The following is a 26521-nucleotide window of genomic DNA, read 5'->3' as shown; positions in this document are numbered from 1 at the left end:
TTACAGTTCTTTTACTTGCCCTTATTCTACTAGTTATGTATCTACTTAACAGTAATTCCATCCAGGCCACATTTCTCCAGTTTGCTTATTAATATATATGTCATTTGGCACTGTGCCAAAAACCTTACTGTAATCCAGGTATATTATGTCCACCACAATTCTTCGTTCAAAAAATTAGTTACTCTGTCAAAGTAAGAAATAAAGTTGGCTGGTTTATTCTTAATAAATCCACACTAGCTGCTAGGTGTTTACTAAGTTTTTTATTTCTCAGGTTTACTGTTTGCTTTTAAAATGGAGATTGTTCATTTTTAAAATGGATACAAGTTAGGTTTCTTTGGCCTTATCTTGACAGCAAAATTATAGTAAGTAGGGTAACTGCATAGCTTTTTAAAACCAATCCAAATCCCTGTGTGGACAGTCTTGCTTCTGTTTAAGATAGTTTCTTGTTTAACTTATCACTGTTCCCAATTGACAACCTAAAGTGAAACAAGTTACTTTTATACAAAAGAAGAGTGTTCATACAGGAGTTGCACTATTTTAACTACATCAGTTTAAATGTACTTCTGCCACAACAGGCTCATGCAGGCAAAGCCTAAACATTTTATGCAAGAGGCAAAGATTTCTTAAGTTGGTATCTTACTGAACCAGTTGCAGAGTTGGGATACAGTTAAGCAAAATTTCAAATGCAAGACGTTCTTCATCAGGTCTTGCGTTCAAAAGCTTGCCTAACTATCCCAACTATGCAGATGATCCAATAAAAGATATCACACTAAGAAATCCTTACCTCTTGCATAATTCCCAGACCATCATGGCAACATCACTCTAACACTACCATAAGTATTTTATGCAACTTCCATGAGCTTTCCCAGGTGGCTAAAGACTGATCACATGATATCCATGCACTTCCTTTCGCCTGGCAACACAGTGGAAGTTGGTAATAACAGAAATGTAATGAAGGGCAAGTGACACTGAACCACAAAAGAGACCTGAGAACCAAACTGGAGCAACAAATAAACGTCATGGTATCTTTTGTAAAGAAAATGGCTCCAAAGTCAGGTGGAAGGGGAAATAAAAGGAGGGGAGCCAATCAATGTAACATATTTCCTTTTTAATGTACTGGAACTTCCATCCAATAGGTAGGATGAAGAAAATGACATAAGTACAGCTATGGTGACAGAACAGAAACAGAATTAGCAGCCATATTAACTGGGATTGGGCACCAGCAATAGTTTTGCAGATCTGTGAATGCAGTTGTTTATCTTTTATACTGCAGCAAAGAGAGAGCTAGGCAGTTAACCGGAGAAACAAAAGAGCAAGCTCCCTACTACCAATGTAATGATTAGTGTTCTCAAAAGTTAGTGCTGTTAGAAGCATTATGCAGAAACATTTCATACACTCACAGATATATGAAAGTCATACAAATAGCACGTTTACCAGTTTAAAATTCAGGACATGTTCAAGAAAATGATCAACAGTGTTAACAAATGTTTCTATCATTCCATGACAGATATATAGCATCTGTTCTCCATTTACCCGGATTATCTATTTTTTCAGCAAAAAATCATTAGTTCTGTAATATAATTCTGCTGAGAGGCTTCATTTTTCTCGATGGCAAATATAAAATCTATTACAAGGATGCTAAAATATAAACCTCTTTCTTATTTTGAAATCATAACCATGCTGGCTATAAAGTTTAACCTGCTGGTATTTTACTGAACAAGCAACACTGAGTGGCTGCCATACATTTAACAGGTAAGCGTATCTTTTGCAACACAAAAATTTGTATGGATGGTTGCTTATAACTTGTCTAAAATAAGATCAAAATGTATAGACCATGATTATAAATACTATATATTGAAGAAATTTAATATAATTATCATTAATCATAGAGGTCACTGTCTGAAGCAATACTAGGGGAAAGGGCAGGGTACAATCAGAGAACGGAATATAGGGCTCAGTGGGTAGAGTAAAGTTTGTGGTCATTTATTCTCTATGTAACTTTCTTTGAATAAAGTGATTTGTTTCTGATCAAAATATAGACTCAGCCTCTTTACAGTCTTAACCTGTCTTCTACTTCTACCTATGCCTTTTTAAACTAAGAATTCTGTATGTATTATTTTGTTGCAATTTTCCATTTTAAATATCATAGAAGTTTAAAATTAAGAGGTTTTTTGATAATTATAATTTGCCAGTAGGTTGGACAGGGAAGTAATTTTTCAAAGATAATACCTTGCCTTTAGTGATAGACCAATACCCGTAATTCAGAAAATGTGAGGAAAATACCCACAATGCATTTAGACAATACTATGTTGCAAAAGAAGTGAAGGAATTCCTCACTTGATCATGCAGAGTGATTATTTTGTGCCATAAAACTTAAGATTTGAATGCTGTCACTCCAAGGTGAACAGACCTATCACATACTTTTACATTCATTGTGTTCACTCCACCTGGGGATAGACTATTGTAAATGGACCTGTAATAGTTTATGTTTGTACTTTGATTTATCAAGCTAGCCCCAGACAAGATTTAGTACTTCATTTCCCAGCAACATATGTGCACATAAGGAAAACTTGCTTACCTGTAATTCTGGTTTTCTGAAGATCTCTTTCTGACAGCATTCTCACTCTTGGAGCTCATCTTCTCGGCCTGAAACTGACACAACTCCCAAACGTGTGATGTGTTGCCCCTAAGTACAACTATGGCAAGTTAGAATGCCAGGCAGGTTCTCTAGCCCAACACACAAGTCATCACTGGCTACAAATACCACAGCCTTTCCTCTCTAGCAAATTCCTACCTGTTGTGACTGGTTTAAGGAGCTCCCAGAATCATAACGTTTTTTCATCACTTCAAGCTTTTTCTGATTCCTTATTAGCCATTTTAATCAGTTTCTAGTTGTCTAAATTGTTCGCCATTTACCTAGGCACGCAAATACAGAATATTCTTACATACAAATTTCAATACACTCTTCTGATAAACTATTCAAGATAAAAATTATTTATATAGCTACATACAAAATCCTGAAGAAATTATGAACTTCTATTCCCTTCCTGCCCTCCCCCACAAAATTAGAAGAAAAAATCTATGAATGAGTAACAAGTAAAATATGGAACATTATTATAAAAATGGCAAAAAATACAGTGACTTCAAAGACTTTAAAACAGTGGAGGTCTTAAAACAATGGTGGAAGTTAATCAAGTTTTTATATACCTTTTCTGTTACCCTTTTAAAGAGTGGATAGACACCATTACATTAGTAGCAGTCCTAAACCTGGAAGATTAAAAATCTTTCCTCAAATCAGAGTCATGCTTTATTTTGGGGGGTATGAACAGTATATAGCACAGTGATAAAGTATGCCAGCTAGGCTGGTCCCAAACAAATTCACAACCCACCCATGTACACTTGCATACTCCAAACCCAGAAATATGCCAGTGAGTCTGTCCTAAGATGTCCTTCTGTTAAGACCAAGGTCTTGAGAGCAGCTACTAGGGACAAGTCCCGAGTGGTCTTCCTGGCAAACTGTGCAAAAGCATGCAAAGTTAAAGGTGTGGGTAGGGCTTGCTCAGGAACATAACCTCGTACAAGTAAAGGAAAGATGCACACTGCCTGAATTCAAAGAAATCTCCTGATTTCTGTAGCATATCAATAACTACACTGTCATACTGAAACCTCTTTAAGTGTCATGTCGCTGCAAAGTCACTGCAGGTAATCTGATAACTAAATAAAAATTGAACTTTACAATGCATTTTACTCTACAAAGATACCCCCAATACCCTAAAAAATGGATCCAATTTGCATAATGGCTGAGAAATACCTCTCAGCATACCTCAGCTCATAGTGTCACAAGCAGATTCTAGGTGTATAGGCTAGAAAAAAACCTCCCTTTGACAGCTCATTTTATGAAATATGAGGTGGCAATGCTAGTTAATTACAGTTCACACACTGGTTGCAAGCAATGACAAAACATTTATGCGCATCTCACTGAAAATACGTATGTGATTACAGGGAAAAGGTATGATTGTTAAAACCAGGAAAAAACCTATACAATTATGACAGACAAATTAAAAAATGGAATACAAGAAAAGCTAGCGACACAGAAACCTACTACTAATGTAAACAAGGCTCCTGTGGCCATGAACAATATATCAACAATGCAGAATAGGCCTAATTCTATGGAGAGTAGATGAGATCCTTGCCAACACCGGTTATTATAAAAGAGTAAGAAATTTTACAAAGAAGCAACTGTAGATACAGGTAATTACAACTGTACAATGCAAATGTCTGTAGCTCCAGTAATTTCTCTAGTGAGGGAGATAAGCAGATGGAATATCAATTTGGATGTATCAATACAGAGATGAACCAAAGTTAGCCAAAATAGAGTCATGAGTCAGGCGTAAATTAAGTATACCAGTTTTACATTATCTGAAACCCTGTTCAGCCTAATTTAAAATCTCATTTTATTTAGATACACGAGGTTTCAATTTCATGCTACCTATATAAACTGATTTGTTAAACCAGGTATATTTTCTCATTGCTATTATTACATACCTAGTTCTGTTGTCAGTATACTTTTATGCATCACTCCAAGTGAACATGTAAATTTACAATTTACTTTCAGAAATGCTTTTGTAAAGTGCAATTCAAATTTGCTGGAAAAAAATACAAGAAGCACATTTCATTTTAAATCTGACTGATGCTCACAGTTTTTGTGGTATTTCCCAAATCTATTATTTTCCAGACACCTCTTGTGTTCATTAAGATGCAAAGGTTAGTTGTGGATTTACATTCTTTTTGGAACAACAAAATAATATCAATGAGATATATGAAAGCAAATTAAATTTTGCTGCAGAACGCATTCCAACCAGGAATCAGGCTAAGCCATATCTGTGACCTAGAAGTCATCTTATGACTCATTTCTGCTATCTAAGAACTAAGAATGAAAATCTAATGTCTCAGTGGTAGAGGAATGACACTTGACTCCTTTTCTAGAAAAAGTTGATGATCTGCTACATTTACATGATGTTTCTTATACACAGTGGTAAGGGTTCTACAAAAATTTTTTAAAAATGGCAATAATTAACAGAGAAAGAAATCTGCTTAGAACAGTTATAATTTCATTAAAATAGGAACATAATTTAAAGATAGATTTTATTCTCTTTGATGATTTACTCATGCAAACTGCACATAAAAGAAAACAGTACAGTTTGTGAAACATGTCAAATGTAAAGACCCAAATGCTAAGTACAGAAGTAGTGTGACATATCTCTCAAAACGGAATTCATGGCGTACAACTATTAACTTGTTTCTATTTGTTGACCACAGATAGGTTTATAATAGTTCTTTTCCAACCTCACTGTTAAATTCGTTAACTGTTTACATGTCTCCTACACACTTATGTAGACTTATTTTACAAGCGCAACAGTTTTATTAAAAAAACTTTCACTTATATAAATAAAATGAAAAAACCTGTAGTGTTTAGGAGAGCAAATAAAAAAAAACAACAAACAATGAGGCTTTATCTAGTCCACCAAAATTACAATGAAGAGAAATGACTGTATAACTTTCTGGTAAAATTCACATTTTGTGCCTTTAAGATCAATTCCTTTCTCATCAGACTTAAGGTAGAGTTCATCATTGTGGAAATTTTCAGTAATTAAGTTATACCTTTTATGTAAAATGGTTAAAGTAAGAATGCTTAAAAATATGAGATTAACTCAAATTATTTCCTTATTTTTAAAATACAAAATATCCTATTATTTCCACACTTATAGCACTGAAATGATATATACACAATTTAGATAACTCGTCCAGTTTTTCTTATAGTACGGTTGTATATTATACAAATTATGTTCTTCCTCTGTATTACCAATTATATGTAGATTTAAAACTGAATCGCATAAGGAATTTGATGGCATAGACTTGTAGATGAAGAAGGAAGAGCAAATGAACTACATAACCCATTATAAATGCATTAAATTTTTGTTATATACATAATGGAATCCTGTCTTAGCCAGAAGTTGCTACTATGAATCTTTTTTGCTATTATACAAAGTTTTCTGACCTGAAAGCACACATCTACTTTTTTTTTTTTTTTTACAACTTAACCTACTGTAAAATCTTGTACTGTAGTTTGAACATGAGTACAGAATCAAAATAGATAATGGCACATTTAAAAAACTCAATATCCTACAGATGATTGGATAATGAGAAAAACTGTACCTACAATCATCTCATCAGAAACAAACTACATCATGGAATGTTAGTTTATCCAAGTTCGCACAGTAAATAACATTTTAAAACTGCAATCATCTATCAGCCAGCATCACATTGAAGGCATCTTTAAACATTCAAGCAAAGATTGCTGGCATAAACTACTGAACCATTCTCACACACACACACCACACACATCACATTATAATTACATTGTTTCCAAGATACGGTAGATACTGATTTTTTCCACAAGAAAGGTATCAAAATGTTGCTACTAAAAGATGACAGTGCTTACACAAGAATTAAGTACAAGATAGCTTGCAAATACAAGACAATGACAAAAAAAAAGTCTTGCGTTGTTTAAAGAGGGATTTTTAGACTTTTCTGGCATCTAGAACATATTTATGTATGAATGAACTCCTTAGTCTGCAACTCAAAAATATACAAAATATCAAACTAGTTTTGAAACTCTTCCATATCTGAGATCCCTGTAATTGTACAGTATCTTCTTACTGTTTCCTATTAAGCTAGTAACAAAGGCTAGCTGCAGAACTTTGTTCTGATTGCAGAAGTAAAGCTCCTCTCCTTAAAAAGGAAAAAGTGTTGAAAAAATTGATATCAGTTTTAAAAAAAAATCTAATAAGTAATGACCCTCATCTAGGTTAGGTATGTGCATAAGAGTACTGTATCTCATATACTGTACTGGCCCTGTTGAATGAATTAAAAAAAAAATCAACAGTTAAAAAGCCAAACAAAATGCTATACATAATATAAGCAAACATTTTCTCCCACTGTTCTTTCTCTCATAATGTGCAAAACAATAAAAAGGCAAAAAGACTAAAAGCAAATTTACTGTTACTGTCTTTTCTCTTGCCTAGTGCTTTATGACCTTGTTAACATTATAAAGTCAATAGGGACTATGCAGAACTTTGGTATAAAATGTCACATAACAATATTATCATCACAGTCTTGGGAATGAGCTTTAGTAATTCACCCCAATGTTTGTTGAAATAAAACCAAATTAAAAATGAAATAAACCACATTGTACTGTACACACATTTTACACATTGAGCACGGAAAATAACTAGTAAATCTAATATTTTTAAAAAAATCAGTCTTTTGCAAAGAGACTGGAAACTACTTTTCAGTCTCATCTTCATCTGCCAATCTTTAAAGCCAAATTTAAATCTGAATTTTAAAAATGAATAATTTTAAGCTACAGATTTCTCCTAGGTGAAGACTGGTCTTTTCTTGATTTCCCTTTGAAGTCAAAAACATGTATCTAAGAAACTGCTGTAATGCAAGTTTTTAATCAACTTCCTGAAGGCTGTGACTGGGAAGGAGGAGCCATTACAATCTGTGAAAGAACTGGCTCTGTACTCTGGTCCGCCATCTGGGTGAGAACTGATGTGGCTACTGCTTCTGCCTTGGAGGTTGAACTTACTCCATTAGAAGTGCTGACAGAACTATGTTGAATAGCTTCTGTATGTGGACTACTTGGCACTGAAATGTCTTCAGAACTGTCATCTTTATCTGCAGCTGAGGAGAAAAGATTCAAAAAGAATTCACTTGCATTTTCCTGAAATGTACAAAAAATCTCAGAGAACATTAAGAATTTTCCATATAATTAAAACTAATGGCTTGTATATGGCAAGACATTTGTCAAAACAATTTTGTTTCTAGTTTACTTTTGGTATTTGTTTGATAATAAAGGAATAGTTTGTATTAGTTTGTGTTCCTATAAAATGGAAACATGGATACCAGGTTAGGGTATTGATGAAATATGTCATATTTTGAAATAATTATTCCCATATCTTTAAAACCATTGTTACATTTGACTGATTTTCTACCTAATGCAGCGACTGATGATTATAACACCTGATTCTAATGACCCACACACATATTTAAGCAATATTTATAGACTAAATACAACCAGCTGTTCTATAATTACATGAATTAATTGGATTCAGATTTTTAAGAAGCACAGGATACTGCATTTGAATAGTGATTCAGCAATATAATAATTCTTTATTTGATAATTGATGTTTGTGAAAATCATTCTCCCTAAAGGTAATACATTTAATTGTTATTGCTTAGTTGGACAATACTTCAACAAAACGCAACATTCTCATTCTTTCAACAGACTGAAATTTCGACAGCAACAGACTGAAATTTCAATTGCTTTTTCGGCACCTGAATGTTTTCTGGTAAGAGTTAACTAATTAATGCATAACACACACAAGTCCATAAAAATAAGACATCCAACAACATTTATTGGATTCTGTATCATATAGATGAATTTCTCAAATAAATTACCCAACATAATTTACTCAAATTACTCTCATGACAAATACCAATAATGAAAAGGAGTCTTTCAATAAACTCAAACCTTTCATCTAGAGTAGATAAAGTTCACTATAAGAGGAAAGCTAGCTATTATGACAAAGTCTTCTTACTGGATTAATGGATATAAACATATAAAGTGTTTAAATGAATATATTGCTCTAGGTATTTTCTACACTGGGGTAACTGGTAAATGAACTTCTGTTAACGAAATTCATCAGTTAAAAAAATATTCCTTCTTCAAGTGTTTTGGAGTCTACTTTTAATTAACCCAATTAGTACGCAAGCAGTATTAAGTGAAAAGCTGAGCTAATAAAGCTTTTTTGCTTTAACAGACAAAATAAGCTCTATCCAAAACCAATGAGTTTTCAGCAGATGAAAACCAAAGGTGATGTAAATATCTGAGACAAATGAAAGATTTTCTTGTATTACTTCAAGGTTCCTAGAGTATTGCTCAACTCTCCCATGGCAACTCAAAGCATTTATCTGAGCGCTTAAAAACTAAAAGGCAAGTATGAATTAAAAAATGAATTAAAAAAAGAATGTCCACAAAATGATTCAGAACATCTTATGGTAAAAATAACTAAGAACAAGTACACAGTGGGTACGTCTACACACGCACTTTAATGTGCAGTAGCTTATTTCAAGGCGCATTAAAAGCATCACAAAAAACTGCAATTTCACTAATGCACATTAAAATAGTCTAATGTGCCTTTTCTGGTAACTCACAGTGGAGGTACTAAATTTAATGCAGATTAATGAACATGTAGACATGCCCAGCATAGATAACAAACAACACTTAAGTTTTAAGGATAAGAGAATTCACTGAATGAATCAGGTAAGTCCAGAACATAACAAAATGTTTATAGAAGCAAGAAAGATAACAGTTCTACAAAGGGCTGGTTCAGTAGAAGCAAAGTAAGATCAGACAGACGTGCAAGTAGAGGGTAGCCTTGCAAATTTTTCAAAGAAACTCTGCCTCAGCCTACAAGTTAGCAATTCCTCTTCTGGAATCTACCCTATCCCAGAAGCACTGGGCTGATCCTTTAGAATACAGACAATAAAGCTTCTACTCGCTTAGATATGCTTTTTATGTACACTTTTATCTTTTTTAATGATCCTTCAATCTTCAAGAGTCAGATAAACATCAAAATAGGAAGGACAGCTACATGACCAGTGAATGTTGATACATGCTTCAAGACAACACGGTAATACAATGCGTAAAGATAAAGAAACTTAAGACGAGAAGAAAAGCATTCATGTCCTTAAACAGACATATAACCTTCCAAGAAAAAAAAAAAAGAGTTTATGATCATGTGTTTAGTCTGCATTGCTTTGTAGGTATTTCCTTCCCCATGTCCACTAATATGAGACTCTATATTAGTATAAAACGAAATAAAAATGACAAACATAAATATGTTAAAAGCTTGTCCCACAAAAGTAAGGAATGTTTTTGTTGTGTTGCATTTTTGAAGATAAAACATTGAAAAAAAGGTTAAATGAAAAACTAGGGGAGCTAGTTTTTCCCCTTCTCCCCACAGATATTCCTGTATACTACGTCTCCACCTATTGACAAAAACACTGACAGTTCCAGAAACATCTCCTCCTTCCTATCATTATGCAGCAAGAGTCTTTTGCAGGTGTAACAGCCAGCAAACCACACAAAGGGGTAGGAGGTGTTCTTCATCTGTTAGAAGAGAAGGGAGAGACCCAGGCCATTTTACAGCTACCCCCTATATACACATAACTCTCATTAATTTCAGGAATGAAAGCAGCAGTATCACTGGCACAGAAAAGGGGTGTTCAGTATTCTGGATCTGGTGAAAACTGGGAAGCCAATTATTCAATGAAAGAGAAGCATATAAGAACTTTTATAAGAACACTTATAAAAGAACTGTACAATAGCCAGTTAAAGCTAAAGAAAATAACTGATACCAATATGCAAATCAGATAACAAGAAATGAAACAAGGTGACAAAATATGATAACCGGAAATGAAAGCATATGATTCAGATACTTTCTAATGCCAAAGATAGGAAAGAGAAGCTCGAGACAGGTATTAATTTCCATATTATACACAGATATAACACTAGGATGAGATAACTTTACATACAACTAGTAATTTAATCCTCAGCAAGACTATAAAGAAAATATCTGGAAATGAGACGCTTCCCAGAGGGTTCAATTTCCTTGAGAGTCCAAGTTTGCAAGCATAGCATTTCAAATAACCAACAACTGGGTTAAAAACCTGCTTCTGGAAGGACAAAATATTCTAGTCTATGGATATACAGTACAGCTAAAAATTACTCTTCACCAAAGGAAACTCATTTCTTAAATCAGAAGTAGGAAATAGAGATGGAATATTTTCTAGATTTTACAAGAGCCAGAATTGGATTGTGATGCACCTTTCTACTGGATAACTAACTTTATATGTGCCCTGCTGTCACAGTTCAGGGATGCAATCTGCGGACTAGATGAAACGTGAAGGTGTTATGACCAAAAAACAAAAATACTTCTGCTTTTCCAAATGCTAAGGTCTTGGTTGGACCTTTATGTATATTGGTATAGTTCAGCTAGTGCAGGAAAACTATAGAAATGTGGGGAAGTATCTGTGCAAGACCATATGTACCAATATAGTCACTAGGGTACTGATGAAAGGCAGTGAATAGACGACCCCTTCTTGAACAACCTGCAGACAAAGGATCAGATATCTGAAACTGGTTAGGGATGTACCCCACTACAGTTACACAATTGCTTCTTTACAACTAACTTGAGCCAACTTTAGTCTTCAGCAAGATGCAATACAATGTTCTCGAAATTTATGAAAATAAATAGGACCACCAATTCCTCACAATCTGTTTTACATCTATCCTCCCACCCTGAAGACTGCAAAGACTTGGAAGCATGTTCCTGAAATCAGGTCTGAGGTGGGGTGGCTAGAAAATATTTAAGCTTCTCCGATATAGCCTAAATTTTAGTCTTTAAGGCTAGGGACAGACATTCAAAAAGCCTGATCCTGAATTGATTCAATCTTTGAAGGTTACTCTAACCTACAAAGCTTGAACCAATTTGGAGGTGGATAGACATTGCCTTTTCATTCCAGAAATGCAGCCACATGCCTGCAGTGACTCGGGCTAGAGCTGGGGGGCTCTCTTGCCTTCCACAGTGCTGAGCTGAGGGGGCCGTAGCCAGGCCCCAGCAGGACGTTTTAATTGGGGGTGGGGGGAGGTTCCCCCCTCCGACCAGCCCAGCAGGGAATTACTAAGTGTTTATCACCCCATTAAGAAAACAACAGAGGGACGTTACTAGATACCTGCTGATTCTGCCTTTGTCCCATCTGACACAGCACAGACCACAGCCAGCATGTGCTTTGCTAGCTAATGCTGAAAGGTGTCTGCATAAGGCAGAGGGGACAGGGCAATACCTGCTTAGCAGGGAGTGGGGAGGGGAGGGGGAGAGCAGGGGGAAACCAGGCAGATGCCTGTAGTCTCTGCCAGAGCTCCAGCCAGGGAGCAGAGGGAAGGGGCCAGCTCTGCTGTGGAGCAGAGAGCCCCACTCAGCCCAGAGAGCATGCCGGGATGCTGGGGGAATCTAGTTTAACTTAAACCAGCATGGGGTCTGGGACAGACATTGCATACACTGGTTTGACCCAAAATAAGTTAAGTCTCATGCTACATTTAGCCAAGTTCATCTCAAACCAGTTTCAGCCGTTTTCAAACTGGTTTATGTGCACTGAACATCTGTCCCATTACAGCTTTAATCCCGTTTCTGATCACTTAAACTGGTTTATGTGTAATGTCTGTCCCTTGCATAAGGGCTTGCTCAGTAGCATGCTTACTTGGGAAGACCCCAGATTTACAACCAAGTAATTACTCAGATATTGTTCCATCCAGCCTCATGAAATTCACCAATTTTCCTTTTTGCCTTTCTGGTTTTTAAGTCACGATCATTTCTTGGGACCCTCCCTAAAAGCAGGCTGAGGCTATTTAAAGTAAATGATAAAAAATACTAGCTAGAAATAGTTTAAGAACAAAAAGAGGGACCTACGTACTTGAACTATTTACTCTGTGTGAAGCAAAAATGAATCCTGCATTCAAAAGTTCCTTCAACAGCTAACAAAAATATTCTGTAAAGCCAATGGTTGCCTGTGCTTTTTTGAGTGTATCATGAGCTGCAGACTAAACTGCTAACGCCACGAATATACGGTATAAATTAACTGCATCTCAGCAGTGTACAACACTTAACACTGCAGGAATATTCTAATCATCTCTTCCGGCTTTTTCTACACTACATAGGACTTTGGTTCTTAAATGGTTCTTAAAACACAAGGCATAACTTTGTTAGTTTCCAGTAGTATAATGAAGCAGGGATGACCAAGGCAGCAGTCACAGCACTGACCCTGGTGCATGTAAGAAAGTGAGCAAGAGAGATACATAAGCGTGTGCACGTACATGCACAAAAACCACAGCAGTTGCACTGCTGGCCTGGCTGCCGCACATTCCTGGCAGCACAGCCATTGACCCTGTCCCATAAGCAGCTGCCACCCAGTACCCAGTTAAGCCTCTGTTAGTATAACATGTCAAATAAGTCCTATGCAGACCACTACTGCAAACATATTAACTGATCTTAATTGGTTCTTCCTTGAACATGTCACTGAACCTGTCCATTTCTCCAACATCATATTATTTCCCTCTCAGAAATATTGGGAAGGTTAATGTTGTCACAGTACCCAACTCATAACACTTATACAGAAGTTAGCAAGCATTTTGTGTATTTATATTTTTCTGATATATACATACGTTCTTTATCTACCAAGTTCCTCCCATAACATACTACTCACTAAACTAAACATAAGAGTAGATAAATATTGTTTTTGTAAGATGATAGAGGTCTTCACAAAAAATTACCAGCTCTTTATATCTTCCTTCTTGTCATTTCTTTATATTTTCTTTAAAAACACAGGCTTCTTTTTTATATCGATAAGCATGTTGACATCTTAAATACTCTGTTATGTGTTGTTTCTTGGTAAATTAGCTTTACTACAACATCTTTTATTATGAAGGTAATCCTAAGTACCTCAAGATCTATAGTGAATTAGAAATACTACTGTACCTTTTCAAGGCAGAAAATATTTGCAACAAACACATTTGGTGTTTTAATAAAGAAATCCTTAATTTGTAATTAATTTGCCAGTCTATTTTGAAGAGGTGTAAGTTTAAGATTTTTTTCTTGTAAATCCAAACATATACATGACTTCCTGCTATCAAAATTCAAGAAACCCAGCTTGTTTAGAAAAAAACATGCATGCATAACGTTATCCCCCAGTAGCTTCTACATGAAATTATGTTGTTTGTCAGATGGGAGCCATAATGGCCTCATCCCTGCAGCAATCATTGTTAATATAAATCCCAAACATATTTCTATATGGTTCCAATTTACTCCAAGATGCTATTTTCCATCTTGTCAAAATGACTGGGGATCAAAGGACCAAGATTTATAAGCTCAAAACTGACAAAAATCAGTGTTCTAAATATATATGGCAATAGAGACTTGCTAAATCTCCTGAATCTTTTAAATTAAAAAATATTGCCCATTCTGATGAAACTGCTTACAATGACTACAAGTAAAGATGGTGGCCATTAAGTTTTATCGCAAGCACCTGAGGATCTGTTTGCATGCAATACAAAATGTTCCTTTATTCTCCTGAATTACTGACACTGGCAAATTAAAATGAAGTGGCTACATATGGCAGAAACAATCTTCACATTTACAAATATCCTGAAATATCACTAAATCATAAAAATGAAAGCTGTGGGTTATATATTATGAATGTTGCCTAATGGATTCCCTGCTCAGTTATTTGTTACAAATTTGTGTACAATGGACAAAATTGGCCATTTATTCTACAGCAGCAGCTGGTTCTTGTACTGTGCATCATATCCAAAACATGAAGTAACAAGTAAGAAGAACACAATTAACCTTTAAAATGCTGAAAAAGAAAAAGTGAATATCAAACTTAATTTCCTTAAAATTGCATATTTTTCCTGATTTTTTTTTAAATTTGTGAATTCTCAGTGAGTCCCTTGCTATTATAATTGTACTGTAAAAATTCAAACATCTTCAGTTTTTTTAATAAAAACAGCTAATTGATATACAAGTTAAAACAGTAGTCAGGAACCTGCTTCTAATTATTTTAATAGATTGGCTGATCCTGGGTGTACTGGTAAATGAGGACACTACCCTCAAATGTAATCTCATCATGAAATGGTAGAAACATGATCTCCCGAGGTCCCTTCCAGCCCCAATGTCTATGAAAATCTAAAAAACAATGACCCTTTGCCTTACCAGAATAAGATAAACCATAAAAGAGATGTCAATATATTGCTTCTATTTAACAAAAGTGGGTACAGAATTATTTCTTATGATTCTTTTCTATTTACCATACATATTTATTGAAGCAAGGGAAATGTCTATAAAACACTGCAGAATGTTTGAAGTTTAAGTCAAAAGCTTAAATAGTTTCACAAGCTTAAAACAGTTTGAAAATATCATACATTCATTCCTGCCTTGCAATAAACTTCCAGAATTTTTTACATTTAATAGTAATATTAGAACCGCGCTTCTCATTTTTAATGTTCACTCAGTTCACTTTGGCAGTATTTCATTGATGTTGCCTGAGGCTATAGGTAATGGAACATTACTCACTATGATAGCCAGATTTCTTCTGCATGGCAGTTACAGGGCAATCTTTATGAGCCAGAAGAAGCTGTTTCAGCTGTGCCACTTCATTTCTCAGCAGGGTGACTTCATTCTAAAGGAGAAGAAAGTTATGCACTTTACCAGGATCAAACTACATTTCAGCAGTAAGCATTAGAAGTCTCAAGTTTTACAAGATCTTCAGCTGTTCATTTGGGGGTAAATAAAACACTATACATACATCCATGAATGTAGACTGCAAAAATCATTATTTCTGACTTGAATATTTACTGAAATGTTGGCTAAACAGTCATTTCTACATTATTTTAAAGGAAATGCCATTTCTTTTATTGTACGATAATCTGCAGTTTGTAAACTGCTAGTTTTACATATAATCCAATTCATGTGATTAGGGCTATTATACAATTTTTCTGCAGAAGTGCTTGGTTGGCTTGTAACCAAAACAAGCCTACTGTTAATTAGATGCTACAATGAGCAAAATAGCAAGTCAGAGAATATGGAATGATTTTTTGACGAGTACATATTTATATTTAAACTCTATAAAAAGGAAGTCTCACTGTATAATGTACAAAAGGACAATAGCCATCTCACAGTTTATCATTTTTATTTAGTGTTAGGATGATGTTGCAGTTGTGATGGTCTAGGGCAAATGAGAAAGAGTACAGTGGTACCTGAAAGCTCATCTAAGGCCCTCTCAACCTGGTCCAATAAAAGATATCATCCACAAAAATCCTTGCTTTGATCATTTTTTTTGATAGCCATGAATAAACCCAGCATAACAGATACAAAAAACAGAATCATTGCAGCTAATATGAATTAGAGGCACTGTAATTTAAAGCAGTGGTTCTCTAACTTTTTTGTACCAGGACCCAATTTTAAACGGTGATGGCCAGTTCCGACTCAGCGCCCCTTACTCCTGAGCCGCTGCCACCCCCCCCCCCGGTCCTAGTCCTGCCTTCACCCCATGTGTGGAACCCCAAGCAGCCCCATGCATGCTGGAACTGTGACACTCTGCAAAGGTAAAGCCATGGTTTACAGGAGAATCCATTTTTTTTAAAGTCTGTTGATCCATTTATAAAGTTTGTTCACAACTCTTTCACATATTCTTGTGACCCATTTCTGGGTTGCAACCCAGAGTTTGAGAAATGCTTGTTTAGGGGACAAAGCTCTGGATGGCCTTAGGGGACCTGGATGCTATTGCCAGTTCAGCTATTAGACTGCTGGGTGATTTTGTAAAGGCCACTTCACTCCTCTGTTCCTCAGATTCCCCATCTGCAAAATGAAGGCTAATGCCACTTTCCTCTTTTGAAAAGTGCTGAGACACATACTAACAAAAGGTAGTTTATAAAAATGGAATATCACTATATTGTATAGTAATCAAAACTAAGAATGGTGTGACATTTTACATTATCTAAATCACTACAAAAATATTGTACGTCTAGAAACCACTAAAGTATCTACTGGTTTTTGTGATTCTCACACTTGATTAAAATTTGTTGATATAAATTTTGGCGGGTTAGTTTTTTATACTCAACGCATATCATTCAGGAACACATCTGAATAACCTTGTTAAGCAAAAAGTAAACTTTTCTAATCATGGAATCTTTAAATTATTGACATTGTAGCTTAATAAATGTGACATATCACAATATGATTTAGGTAAGTAGTGACTATAGTGTTACAGGAGTGAATTAAAAGAAAAAAAATAAAAACAAATGAGACCTAAAAGATTTCCCTTACATAAAAACAGCAAAACAAGAATTTCAAATGATCACTCTGGGAGTTGAAAATGAAACACTACACTTCAGAGAACTAAATCAGAACTAAAAAAAGAAAATTGCTTTGATGGCTTGGTTGACCTTGTACATAACAAATGCAATATTACAAGTCAACATTATAACTAAACTTCTGATTCTATGGCAAGCATCTTCCCTGCCTAGGGTCTCAAGAGTCCCATGCTTTTGGGTGCCTGTGAGCCAACCAAAGTAGCTGTTAAGGAACCTGGTGCACGGAACCCTGGGCTGCCAAACATATAAACTCCAGGAAACCACCCTAGGTAATTTGAAATTTTTGACAGATTTAACAGAGTTTTTAATAGTAAATTGTTTATTTTTTCCTGAACTGGAATAAAAATATTGATATAGCTTTGCGAATAGTGTGAGCTACTTTGCAGTTGCTGCAGCCACAACAAGGAGCTCAAGAACATATTTTCTTAATGGTTTCGTTCCTGTTTTAGCAGAAATATATTTTAATTCCAGAGGATATTCTCAACAGGCCACAGCAGTTTAGATGTAGGTTGAATTTGCAGCTTGGATTCCTTGATTTCATCCACAGCTTCTTCCTCTCTGTCATTTTCAATTTTAGGAAAATTAATTGAGAAAGTTTTATAATCTAATGAGATGCATAAGACAAGGTGGTCAATTACCAGCACAATTACCCATGGACCGTGTATAAAAATAATGGCTGATAAAAACAGATCAATCCCATGGAGTTGTATCTTAAAGATTTTTCATTCTTTTCTAACAAAACATAAAAAGTAATTGAAATCTGATACATTTTATCAGATTTGACAATGACAACTGAAACATCACTTTTTTCTACTAAGCATAACCTCCCCTCCCCCCCCAACCCCCGTGGAAGTCCAATCACTGTTGATTATTTAACTACAAGTAGTATTGTCTTCAAGAGAGGCAATGTGCAGATACCACCAGCTACAAATGGCAATAAACTACCTATATTGTATACAGCATAGATGTCAAACATATGGCCCATGGGCTGGATCTGGTCCGTGGAGCTGTATGATCCAGCCCCTTGGTCTCTGGACTAACCCCATGTGCCTTATGGGGTGCATGACAACACCGGCCCTGCATGCTACATGTAGTACACAGGCTGGACCCAGTGCTGCATGCAGCACAGTGGGTTGGTAAGGGGTGTGTGCTGCATGCACTGTTCGTGCCTCACTGGCCCTGCGCACTGGCTCTGTGGCTGGTCTGGATTGGGCTATGCCAAACCAGCGTGCAAGGCCTATCAAGTGCAGTGCTGCACATACCAGGTGCTGTGGGCTGGTTCTCTGTGCCATGTGTGGCTGGTCCAGCCTGTGCACTGAGTACGGCATGGACTGGTACTGGGGATTGCTTTGTACACAGTGTGTGGGCTGGATCTGGCACTGCATACAACTCAGTTTGGGGCACAGGCTGCATGTTGTACCTTGTCATACCAACCCTGCACACTGGATCCAGTACACATGGCTGGCCTGGGGCCTGATCCAAACTGGCCCAGGAGCCAGTGCACAGGGCCACTCTGGCAAGGTATTGCATGAAGTGCATACCTCCGACTGACCCCTGTGCTGTATACAGCAATGAGTTCAGTCCACATACCATATGCAGTGGAAGCTGCTGTGTGGGGCTGGTGTAAGCTGCATGTGGCCTGGACCCAGCACTGCAGTTGCTGTATGGGGCACAGCAGGTTAATCCCAATCCACCCCACAGATGAGCCCTGTAATCCTTGGCTGGATGAGTTTGACATACCTGGTATACATCATGGAGACTAATGACACAGGAGAAATATCCATTATCTGGATATTAATTCTAGAAACCAGCCTTTACAGGTCCCACTTTCTACCTGACTGGCACTCTCTTGCTATGCATGTGAAACTGCTCCCCTTCTAATATGTTAATAAGTAGTCTCCTTTTAGAAAAATCAAAGGATTACTGCAAGTGGGACAAACACCATTTCGATCTCTGTGATCTCTGAGATTAGTGCAAGCAATTTGTCACAACATTAAATGGGCTTATAAATACTTTACAACATCAAATATTTGGTTAGACACAAGTAGGAAATAAATACATCTTGTGCATTTCCTAATAATAAGGAAACAAATTTTCTGAAGTCAGAGATTTAAAAATATATTACCAAAGCAGAATTAAGGATAAAAACATAAATCTGTATTTCTCAAAAGCTGCTTCCAGTGTACCTCTACCCCCTTGCCTGAAGAGGCTCATTCTTCTACCAATCCCTCATTGCAATGTACTGGATTCAGTGTGTGATTTTTTCCCCCTCATAGAGCTTACCTAGTTCTGGCTGGATACAAACTATGGGTATGAAGTTGGAGAGAAAATAAGGAATGGATCAGAACCTTCTTGTTTAATGTTAGGGTAGTGGGTCAGACAATGTACGTCTACTGTAGCCACCCTAAAAAGGAAATCATTCAGAAGAAAATACAATATAGGGAATCATGAAGAAAACACCCTACATAAAGATAAGTGGGTAAGAAAGTGCAGCAAGCTTCTCGGGTACAGGAAAGGACTTTTACCAAACTTGCAGTCTTTCTGTGGCTTACTTTCTCAATCAGCTTATGCTGCTGTCAGACAAATGGTTAACTACTGATCGTTGATAACTGAGTGTCATTGGAAGCAACAACTTTTGCCTTTTCCTGCAAATGAGACTATGATTCCTCTACAAAAGTGACCCTCATGGATTAAATTACACTGTTTGCAAAGACTCCACAATCTCTCTCCCAACACACATTTCTAAGGCTGCTAAAACATGTGGGCCCAAACAAGGCCTCTAAAATACCTAACAATAGCACAGTGTAATGTACTCTGGTATATCACTACTTGCTAGCAGTGAAAGGACCTGAAAAGAAATACTCAGCAGTCACTGCAGCAATTCTATACACTGCTCAAATAGGTCATGTGAAACAGAATATATTTTACAGACACAGAGATACAACTTTATGCAGTACTTCTGTAAAGAATAGAGTCAATAGCTAAAGTTTGTTTATGAAATTTGAGATCCTAAACCAAGCATAGTGCAGAAAAGCAAAAATGAAAATTTTATTTTTTATTTCACATGAAATATTGTAAGTGTGAAACAGCTAATGTAGAAAAGCTTGCAGTAAAGGACACGTTCCCCATCTAACTGAAAATGTTTAATGTTATTGACACGTTGCAATTGCTACACACAAGTTCAAAACAGATCTTTCTTGAATTGGCATTTTGTCTATGGGGAAGACAAGTAAGAGTTACGGGGGAAAATACATATTAAATATGTCAGGAAGAATATCCATTCCTGGTTTTTCATGTACTGTTATACCATTCTTACTCTTAAACGCCAACAACATAGAAAGAAACTAGGACAGCTGCTTATTAAGTTTGTTAAAAATGACTGCTTTTGTAAAACTATTCAACTTTAGGTGCTTATATTCTACCTATCTCTAGAAACAAACTAATGACATCTTACAATAAATTCAGCTGAGTAGGGCATTTAGGTATTAAACAAAATATGAACTATTAAACCCTAGCATGTAGTCTGTAAAAACATGCTAAGGCAAAGCTCCAAACATTAAATATAATGTAAGTGATCATGGGTCATTACTGCCCACTATGCTGATCAGCTATGTTAGCCTGTCAAATGAAGAATTATTATGGAAATGCAAGATTGATTAATGTTTTCACATAAAGTACAGTTTAATTATTTCTCTGACATTCAATTTTCTTTACAAGTCATTCTGTTCTTCACAGTTAACGGTTTTGCTTTTGGCAGACTGAAAGAAATTTCTTTCCCTTGAATTCACCATTACTGTATTAACTCTTGAGAATCTGGAAGCTATCAGCTTTATTCCGGTGAAAAACAATAAAGAAAGACCAACGTCTATGGCCCTCAGAGTCAAATATAAAAATGAGAAAATAAGTCACATGAGTGACTTTACGCTCATTAACAGTCTAACTAAACTACTAGCACAAGTTAAATCACTCATATACTTTTGGAAAACATAACATTCCATTTCACTGGTGACCTGGTTGGATTCTGCATCATCTTACTTTTACTTCAAGAAACAAGCTGCATTTTGAAAAAAACAGAAGTAGGGAATTAAAGAATCTTTGAGTCTCCTTTTACAAAAAGATTGTGGAGTCTTGCAAATGCCAACAATTCTTTCTTCAAAATAGCTTCCACCCTGATTTTTAGCAGCTACAAGTATTTAAGCTGAGGCTGGTAAGTAGAAATTTTTACTATTCGATAAGGGCAAAAATAATCTTAGTATGGCAGCATAATTTTTTATTCAGGTATCCTGAAAACTGTTCTAATTTTATGGTTAAGTATAACATTTAATGAAGTTTTATTCTACTAATAGCATATGATTCAGAGAGAAATCTTACAATTTGTTCATGACGATATCATTGACCCTGTTTTCAGATACAGGAGAATGGCAGTGAAAGAGATATTTTTGGATTTAATCAATTCATGCATATCTTGAAAACAGCTTTAAAAAACTGAAAATCGGGCCAGTACCAATGCTATATATTTTAAATTTCAGTACACTTCAAAGAAGTTTGATCTGATATCAGTTGTTATACGTATTAATTAAGGATGTGAAAGATTAAACGATTAATCGTTTAACCAATAACAGCAATGATAATGAGTTATCTTACCAGTTCAGAATGGGCACAGTCTGGCAGGGAAGAGGGGAGTGGAAGCCACATGGCAGTACCAGAAGACAGGGCAGGAAGGAGAGAGGGAGGGAGAAGTGAGGAGAAGGGCAGAGGGAGGGGTAAGGGGGTCTACTACCGGTAGCCAAAGAGAAATGCAGTAAGCAGCCTAATGACTCATCAGTTAAGCAATTCACTGCTTTTTCACTGGTTTTCCCTCCCTCCCAGCACTGGGCTTCATGTGGAATATGTTGTTTGGCTGTGCTTGCCTCCTCTCCCCATTCCCCAGGCAAAGGGCTCTGGGAGCCTGGAGCAGCTCCTAGGAGCAGCTGTGTCCAAGCTGCTGTGTTATCAGTTAATCGTTTAATAGATAAGTTAGAGGAAATTAAACAAGTACTTTTAATAAGTATTTACATCCCTAATTACAACATTAATCAATTAAATCATGATTAGAACTTATAGCCAGCAATGAAAAAGTCTGTCAAGTTAAAAAAATATACTGTATTTTCTCTTATACAACATGTTCTGGAATATACTAATTTACTAAACACTGTAAATTACTTTTGTACCTTTTTGAAAGGTAGACTGAAATAAAAAGGTTTTTTCCAGACTTATGGCTGCATGAAGCAGGGACCACTTTAATGTAAAATTATAGTTGCTGTTCTGTATCTACATCAGCCACATGATAAAAGAAAGCAGGGACAGAAGCTAATCTTCCCTGACTTACCCTTCTATTCCTACTGAACTAAAGCTCAAAATCTACCTGCTGCTTAAGACCAGTCTCCATGGGTGGATCTATGATTCTGAAAAGAGCTAAAAAGTCTCCAAAACTGTGAGGTAGGAGGAAACAAACCAGGACCAGCTACCAGACAGCAAACTTGCCCTAAGAAAATTTAACTTGATTAGTAGAACTTCAAGACAGCTAAAAAGGAGAGATGATCATTAACACCTGAGGAGTGAAGAACAATAACCCATTAAGTCAGCTGATTCTCTCAGCTCCCTGAGAAATAATGCAATAACTGTTACACTGTGGGACAGGAATCAAAGCAGGGTGTTTCTATTTACCCTGGTCAAACCATCAGCTCCCTCGCTTAATACAAGCATCCTAATTTCGAGGGAAAAGGTACATGCTGTATGTGAGAAAATACAGTATTTCTATTTATAAACTTGCTGTTATCTGTTTTTATAGCATTTATGTGAGGTGCTATATATTTTCCAGGCATCGCTGTATTATAGGATACTGAAGTGCAAGACTGTTACTGTATTAAAGAAACATTTATAGAGTGGTGATTGACTGGGGGAGACACTAGTACAATTGTATTCATATACTGTTTGGATTGTGATATAATGAATGTTTCTCGAAGCTGGATGACAACTTTGCATCCTTTGCTCAAGTATAAATTTCCTGTGTGCAATAGACTTAGATCTTAGGAGACACCAAGAAGCCTTGAAGATGAGGAGGTATAGTTAGTTTAATACTCTGTAGCCTTGGACTTGACATCTCTAACCAAACATTCTCCCCACGGGGCCAAACCACACACCCTCCTTCACAGCTGGTTAAGGGCTGACCCAGGCCCCCTTCTCCCTGACCCCACAGGGCTGGACCACTCCCCCTTCCCTCCACCTGGCCCGGTTGGGACTGGGTCATTTCCACCTCCGCTTGTGGTCAGGCCATAGTCCATTCCTCCTTGCAGGGCTGGGTCACACACATCCCCCTCCTCCCTACCTGGTGAGGTTAGGAACTGGGCAATGCTGCCTTTCCTACAGGGCGGGATTGGGGTGGGGTCATTCCCCCATATGACCATACTGGGACTAGGCCAAGGCCCCTTCCCCAGCGCAGCTGGAGAGAGGCTGGGTTGTCCCTCCTTCTTAACCCCCTTCCACACAGCCAGATGGGTCCCTTTGTGCATGCTCAAGGTGGCAGATTGGATCCACCAGAAGGATTTGGCCCACAGACCGGGCACTGCCCATCTGGCATGCTGGATGAGAAGGTTAAGCACCACTGCTTTAAACTGCCCCCCCCCCCCCAACCAAAACAAAAACTCCAAAAATTATTCAGCTTGACTTCAACAGAATTTTTTCCTGATTTTTCTATTGGGTTACTGAAAAACACACTCAACTCTGATCTTTAGGCCAAATAATTAATTTTTAAAAATGTTTTGCCTGTTATTTTTCTTTTCTTCCTCTTCTCTTGTATCTTACAGTTTTTCTTGAAAATTAGTTCATCATAAGATCAATCTAATACATATGAAGACCAAACAGATTTGATAACAGTCTTCAAATACAAAAAAGAGTTGTTATCAAGATGGCAATCAATTATTCTCTGTGTCTACAAGGGACAGGACAAAAAGTAATGGGTACACGTAGGTTGGACATTAGAAAAAATTATCTAATGATGAGCATGATTAAGTTCAGAACAGATTACCTAAAGAGGCAATTTGATGATGGGACCAGTGGCAATTAAAATGGGGAAACCTGTGGGCTGGATACATGGCATGGCTCTGCAGGCCAGGGGTCCCCTGATCTATTCCATTCCCATGCTCTAATGAGGATCATCCCTGTCTAAATCATCCCTCCATCATCAAGTTTTTCAAGGGCAGGTTAAACAAACACTTTGCTTGGGTAAGGTAAACAGGGATGATCCTTACCAGAGCATATGGATGGACTAGATCAGGGGTACTCAATGCCCTGGCCTGCACAGCCATGTCATTTGGCCCACAAGTCTCCCCATTTTAGCTGCCACCAGTCCCGTCACCAAATTTCCAAGCCCCACAAGACTGGATTGGCCCTGCTCAGAGGGATCAGGCTGTCATGCAGCTGGATCAAGCTGGAGCACAATGAAGCCACATAGAAACAACACCACATACTGGATCAGGGCCAAAAATGGACTTGGGACTGCTTATCTGGCTGAAAACTTTTGAGTGCCATTGGACTAGATGATCTCCTGAGGTCCTTTCCAGCTTTTTTTTTTTTTTAATGAAATGCTGCTCCCAAGTTTCATTTAGAAACTGGGATGTCAAAACATTTAGATTCAGGTTTCAATAAAGTTATGCTGATTTGCATGAGTTGAGGCTCTGATCCTTACTTTTTTTGGCAAATTCACTTTGTTTCCTATATCTTATTGCAATTCTGTTTTATTTTGTATAGAATAAATAATTTATGATACTCTCCAATGAAAAAATTGCAATGTAAAATTTTTTCTACAATATTTTGATGGGAAATGTTGATAATGTCTATTATTTTATTTATATACACTTATTTTATTTATAAATTTTTAAACATTATTTCAACTGCTATTAAAAAGAAGTAAATGATTCAAGTGGGCGAGTGCAAGCCTTTGGCTCACAGTGGTAACAAAATGCCAGCACCACCAACTACATGACTGGAAGTTAAATGAATTGATAGTTTTTCACTCCACTTGCTTGCTGATGGAGTTCCACATCACAGTCAGGCATTAATTAGCATTTCTTGATCATCTCAGCACAAGGAAAAAGACTGATGGGTAACTGCTCATGGGCTATCCTTTCATACTACATGGTCCATAGGAATACTGTTGAAGCACCCTGATAGGGCAGTGTGGCAAAATCTACACTGGCACTACCTATGCTGCACTTGCTTTGTAGATAAAATGAGGGCTTCAGTTTCCACTGACGCCAATTTGGCACCTTTCATGATCACTACCTTAGCTTTAAAGGAAAAAAAGTACAGTTAAAAATGAAATGAAATTACAACAGAACTTAATGAAAGCAAGATATTTCTAAGTTCAAGATAAAGCTTCACCCATGACACTTCAGTCCAATGTGCCTTGCTCTCAGTTTATGTCATAACCTCAACACCATTTAAAATGGGACAGCCCTTAACCAGCTGTGAAGGAGGGTGTGTGGTTTGGCCCCGTGGGGAAAAGGTTTGGTTAGAGATGTCAAGTCCAAAGCTACAGAGTATTAAACTAACTATACCTCCTCATCTTCAAGGCTTCTTGGTGTCTCCTAAGATCTAAGTCTATTGCACACAGGAAATTTATACTTGAGCAAAGGATGCAAAGTTGTCATCCAGCTTCAAGAAACATTCATTATATCACAATCCAAACAGTATATGAATACAATTGTACTAGTGTCTCCCCCAATCAATCACCACTCTACAAATGTTTATTTAATACAGTAACAGTCTTGCACTTCAGTATCCTATAATACAGTGATGCCTGGAAAATATATAGCACCTCACATAAATGCTGTAAAAACAGATAACAGCAAGTTTATAAATAGAAATACCTTATTTTCTCACATACAGCATGAATGAGGCCAAGTGGGCAAGATCCCAAATTTCCCAAATCCTAGAAGTTATGTTCCCTTACATTCTTAATATACCTAAACTATAAACACTTTTAATGTTAAATTCCTAACTTATCTATTCAACTGTCTTTTAGAAAACTATTCATATTTTAAACCCCTTACAGCATGTGTGCTCCATGATTCTAGATTATTAAACAAAAATACGGAAAAGACAGTACCTGTAATTGGCCATTCAGGGAGCTTAAGTCTTCTGCTTTTTTCTCTAGCGACTGCACCCAGACTTTTCTTTTTTGTCGACATCTTGAAGCAGCAGCACGGTTTCTTTCTAAAAACTTTCTTCTTTTCTCATCAGGATCTTCATTTGCTGCTCTTCTTCGACGGCCACCTGTATTTTGGGTTTGTGGTGTGGGCTGAACTGGGGATGCCTGAAGATAGTTAAAAAAGAAATCACCGTGTCCAGTGAAACAAAACAGCAACTCTAATCTAAGAGTTTATTATATACATGCATACACACAGGCATATATGGATAGAAGAATGG

General features: G+C 36.8%; 1 protein-coding gene across 3 annotated transcripts in view; it reads right to left on the bottom strand.

Annotated features, from left to right (window-relative positions):
• Positions 1-1093: 1093 nt before the first annotated feature.
• The window catches only part of ATF2 (activating transcription factor 2), an 80859-nt gene continuing 55431 nt past the window's right edge, over positions 1094-26521 (bottom strand). For all 3 annotated transcript variants that reach the window (XM_019554096.1, XM_019554097.1, XM_019554098.1), the window contains 3 exons: positions 26202-26408; positions 15255-15360; positions 1094-7746 (listed from right to left, as the gene is read on the bottom strand). In XM_019554096.1, coding sequence (XP_019409641.1) covers positions 7520-7746; positions 15255-15360; positions 26202-26408 — 540 coding nt within the window. In that variant the 3' untranslated portion in view covers positions 1094-7519. The remainder of the gene's footprint in view (positions 7747-15254; positions 15361-26201; positions 26409-26521) is intronic.

The sequence above is a fragment of the Crocodylus porosus genome, unplaced genomic scaffold (genome assembly GCF_001723895.1).
Source record: "Crocodylus porosus isolate Cpor-Errol unplaced genomic scaffold, CroPor_comp1, whole genome shotgun sequence".
Classification (NCBI taxonomy): Eukaryota; Metazoa; Chordata; order Crocodylia; family Crocodylidae; genus Crocodylus; species Crocodylus porosus.
This window is presented reverse-complemented; position numbering and strand designations above follow the sequence as displayed.